Raw genomic sequence first — 5,174 nt, 5'->3', positions numbered from 1 at the left:
TCGTCCAGCAAACGAAGTTTGATGTTATCTCTCTGGGTAACGACCTCGTTCAAGAATGATTCAAGAATAATGATTTTTAGATATTGAATGGAAGAAAATTATAACGGTACCTTACCCATTTTCGACATGATATGAAGTTCCTGCATAATATATACAGAGGGAAACAGGAGGTAATCAAGATGGGGTTACATACACAGAGGACTTGCAACTCCGCCTCCCCACCACAGCCGGCCTGCAGACGGCCTCCCGCCCGACCCCTTGTTGCCCTTCAAGGTCTGGGCGGGGTATATAAGGCAGCAGCTCCAGCAACAGCGCCAGATCAGCCTGGTCCCTCGCCACACCAGAAGCCATGAAGTACTTGGTAAGACATAAGTATCTTTCCCTCAATCCCTCAGTAATCTGCCAAAGAAGTTCATTATTGGATTCTCCCCAGTGTGATGCCTTCCTCAGGTTCTCACCAGTGTGATGCCTTCCTCAGGTTCTCACCAGTGTGATGCCTTCCTCAGGTTCTCACCAGTGTGATGCCTTCCTCAGGTTCTCACCAGTGTGATGCCTTCCTCAGGTTCTCACCAGTGTGATGCCTTCCTCAGGTTCTCACCAGTGTGATGCCTTCCTCAGGTTCTCACCAGTGTGATGCCTTCCTCAGGTTCTCACCAGTGTGATGCCTTCCTCAGGTTCTCACCAGTGTGATGCCTTCTCAGGTTCTCACCAGTGTGATGCCTTCCTCAGGTTCTCCCCAGTGTGATGCCTTCCTCAGGTTCTCACCAGTGTGATGCCTTCCTCAGGTTCTCACCAGTGTGACGCCTTCCTCAGGTTCTCACCAGTGTGATTCCTCCCTCAGGTTATCACTAGCTTGATATCTGACTAAGGTTCTCACCAGTGTCTTTCCTGCCCCAAGTTATCACCAGTGTGTTGCCTTCCTCAGGTGATTGTGTTCCTGGCGGCTGCCGCTTGCGCTTCTGAAGTTGAGAAGCGAGAGGCGGAGCCCAGTCGGCCCTACCATGGTCATGGTTACCATCGACCCTACCATTACCCTGTCTACTACCGTCACCACTACCACAAGAGGTCTGCCGAACCTGAACCAGAAGCCGAACCTTCTTACGGCTACCACCACTACCCCAGGTACAGCTACCACTCGTACCATCGCCCTTCCTCCTACCACTCCCTCCACAAGAGGTCTGCTGAGCCAGAGCCCGAGGCTGACCCAAGTTATGGCTATGGATATGGTTACCACTACCGTCCCGTCTACTACAGCTACGGCCACTACAAGTACCATTGAAGCCACCATTAAGGCACCAGGACCCACCTAGACTTCAGGATTCTCATGATTTCCTGTTGAATTTATATTAGATATTACGAGGCTCGAAATAAATTATCTAACCTTAAACTTCTCCATTTATTCTAAGATCCATCACAATAAAGTCTTTAGCCCATCTTCTTACAACCACGTTACTAGAGGCAGTAAAATGAAAGTGTAAAATGATGATTATTAATTTCTGGACACGAAAATAATGTAATACTACTCACAGACTCATTGCCAGACCTGTACTGAGAGGTTCAAACGACTACAACCAACAGTGAACGTCTGAGATGTAGTAAACATTAAGAAGAGAAATGATGTGATCATTTGTGGCTCAGTGTGCACTCCAAGAACCCTGCGCCGCTGCTCACTCATAACAGCCTACATTCTATCCTTCACTTATTCTCGACTTTATCTTTTTGATGTCATTTTGGAATTCAGAAGAATTCAGCCATGTGGAGAGCTGACATTTTAATGACATATGAGATCGAGTATGTGTATCCAAATCATAAAAATAATGTCTGTTCTCATGTATCGAATGTCACACAGAACAGACAACTTGTCTCATAAGTATTTGCTGAAGTGTATGTTCCTGTAGATAAGGTAGATAATATGGACAAACAAATGGTATATATAGAATATCATCCAGGAAGCTAGTGTTGCTACTGTACATGTTTATTATGATAAAACTACCAAGCTATGAGATCGTCCCCACCACAGTGCTAGCTGTGGAGATAATGGCCACACGTTGGCTGATACAACTAAGTCTTAACCCTGAAAACGTCGCCCACACACCATTCAGGGACCTTTGTCTTCGTCTCTGTAGCTGGACCAGGTCATCCTACCATCGTGAATATATATATTGTCATGAGGAAATGGAACGTTACATCTGAGACATGAAATACTGTTCTTATAAACGTCAGAACACTAGCTTGTGAGAGGTCCATATGGGGGATTTTGACTACCGTATGAGGATCAAAGAGTCTATCATCCCATGTAAACATAACGTTTATCTTTCAACTATAATGACGTCAGCCACGGGAGGAAGTCGTCAATAAGGCTATGTCTTCCAAATTATGTATAAGAGATAAAGAAAAGAATATTCATATGTATATTTTAAGATTCGTGATCTTGTGGTTTAAGAAAGGACGGGTGGTAGTTGTTGGGAAAGACATAAGAATCTGACGTGGTTTAAAAAGTGTCATTTTCTTTTTAATGGTGGATTTTTGTATTTGTGTAACATGGTGTTCCAAAATAAAACACACGTTACGGTAATACAAAGTATTTCTCTTTAGTTTAGTGACTGAGCCATTTCACATTTTCATCACCAGTTACTTTTGTTCTCGTACAATTTAGCAGCGCGCCACAATCACCCAATCTCTCTCACCTTACGTGCTGCCTTGTTTATAGAAACATTAGGAGATTCAGTCCATCCGGTTCCTTGTCTACTCATTCCTGCGGAGAGATGGCACACCTTTTGGCACCGCTGCCGCCACGTCGTCCCATCCTGGCTATCACACTCACCCTTACCACCTCCATATAGTCCTTCCCTGCCTACAGTATAATAACTCACCTCGTCCATTCCCTCTCTCCTTGGCCACCACAGCCTGAATGGCGGAATGGCATTGCTCAGCAGTTTGAACACCTCAAACACATCATTTTCGTCATGATACGTCCCATATTCCTGACACAAATTTTCCACTCTTACATTAACATATTTTCCCGAAAATATATCATACCTTTCTATCGTGTCATGAAAAAGGATGAATTATTTGGAAAAATATATGGGGGTTAGTTGTCGTGCTTTGGAAACTTCCTCGGCATCTGTTATACTGACAGACAGAACAGGACTACCTCATTATAGTACAGATCATACAACCATGGTGACAGTACTGAACCTGGTCCTTCACTGGACAAAATCAGTCGTGGTCATACAGTGCTAATAACGCTATGACCAGGAAAATCATGTGGCAACACGTCAGTAATGATCAATTCAAATGATCAGACACTTGCTGGAAATCGTATGTATTTTTGATTAGGATATTCTGTCGTATATAGCTATGAACTCCACATTATATAACCAGAGTGTAGCTACAAGTTCCATTAACCAGGTTAGTCCCAGGTGAGCAATAGGTAGCAGATATCATGAGTAGGTGGAGGGAGTTAAGTGAGGTGTTGCAGCAGCCAAGCTGACGCATCCAGAGCTGAGGTAAAATTACAGGTAATGCTCCAGTGGTGAACCTGACGCAGTGGTGGTTGGGTGTTGGCCAAACCAACGATCGACGTTCAGAATAATTACACCCAGCAAACTAAGCTTTATTTTATCTCTTTGGGTAACGACCTCGTTCAAGGTCAAGGACCAGAACAATCTAAGAATAATGATTTGAAGCAGGTAGAAAATGGACATAATATGAAGTTCCTGCATTATATATATAAAGGGAAACAGGAGGTAATCAAGATGGTGTTACATATAGAGAGGTGCAGCAACTCCGCCTCCCCACCACTCTCCGCCAGCGGACGGCCTCCCGCCCGACCCCTTGTTGCCCTTCAAGGTCTGGGCGGGGTATATAAGGCAGCAGCTCCAGCAACAGCGCCAGATCAGCCTGGTCCCTCGCCACACCAGAAGCCATGAAGTACTTGGTAAGACATAAGTATCTTTCCCTCAATCCCTCAGTAATCTGCCAAAGAAGTTCATTCTTGGATTCTCCCCAGTGTGATGCCTTCCTCAGGTTCTCACCAGTGTGATGCCTTCCTCAGGTTCTCACCAGTGTGATGCCTTCCTTAGGTTCTCACCAGTGTGATGCCTTCCTCAGGTTCTCACCAGTGTGATGCCTTCCTCAGTTCTCACCAGTGTGATGCCTTCCTCAGTTCTCACCAGTGTGATTCCTTCCTCAGGTTCTCACCAGTGTGATGCCTTCCTCAGGTTCTCACCAGTGTGATGCCTTCCTCAGGTTCTCACCAGTGTGATGCCTTCCTCAGGTTCTCACCAGTGTGATTCCTCCCTCAGGTTATCACTAGCTTGATATCTGACTAAGGTTCTCACCAGTGTCTTTCCTGCCTCAAGTTATCACCAGTGTGTTGCCTTCCTCAGGTGATTGTGTTCCTGGCGGCTGCCGCTTGCGCTTCTGAAGTTGAGAAGCGAGAGGCGGAGCCCAGTCGGCCCTACCATGGTCATGGTTACCATCGACCCTACCATTACCCTGTCTACTACCGTCACCACTACCACAAGAGGTCTGCCGAACCTGAACCAGAAGCCGAACCTTCCTACGGCTACCACCACTACCCCAGGTACAGCTACCACTCGTACCATCGCCCCTCCTCCTACCACTCCCTCCACAAGAGGTCAGCCGAGCCAGAGCCCGAGGCTGACCCAAGTTATGGCTATGGATATGGTTACCGCTACCGTCCCGTCTACTACAGCTACGGCCACTACAAGTACCATTGAAGCCACCATTAAGGCACCAGGACCCACCTAGACTTCAGGATTCTCATGGTTTCCTGTTGAATTTATATTAGATATTACGAGGCTCGAAATAAATCATCTAACCTAAAACACATCTATTTCTTTAGACATCCATCAAAACAGAGTCTTTAGCTCATTTCATCTCGTTTCATCTGCATGACTTCAAACAGCTTATGTTTGTATTATACACTGCAGCTGAATGAAAATGTATAAAGATGACCGTTAACTTCTGGATCCATAGACAATGTAGTACTACTCACAGATTGATTCCAAGACTTGTACTGAGAGGTTAAGATGACTACAATCAACTGCCAGGATGTCAGACGTAGTAAACCTTAAGATCTGAAATGAAGTGATCTATTTGTGGCTCAGTGTGCACTCCAAGAACCCTGGCTGCTCACTCATGACAGC

General features: G+C 45.6%; 1 protein-coding gene across 1 annotated transcript; it reads left to right on the top strand.

Moving 5' to 3' along the window:
- Positions 1 to 209: 209 nt before the first annotated feature.
- LOC139754448 (uncharacterized) lies at positions 210 to 4,853 on the top strand. The gene is made up of 4 exons (XM_071671722.1): positions 210 to 361; positions 926 to 1,277; positions 3,873 to 3,940; positions 4,392 to 4,853. The coding sequence occupies exons 1-4, from the start codon at positions 350 to 352 to the stop codon at positions 4,743 to 4,745; spliced, it is 786 nt and encodes a 261-aa protein (XP_071527823.1). The 5' UTR covers positions 210 to 349; the 3' UTR covers positions 4,746 to 4,853.
- The last annotated feature ends 321 nt before the right edge of the window (positions 4,854 to 5,174 follow it).

Source organism: Panulirus ornatus, chromosome 17 (genome assembly GCF_036320965.1).
Source record: "Panulirus ornatus isolate Po-2019 chromosome 17, ASM3632096v1, whole genome shotgun sequence".
Classification (NCBI taxonomy): domain Eukaryota; kingdom Metazoa; phylum Arthropoda; class Malacostraca; order Decapoda; family Palinuridae; genus Panulirus; species Panulirus ornatus.
The sequence above is the reverse complement of the archived record's forward strand: the minus strand, read 5'-3'. Positions and strand labels throughout refer to the sequence as shown.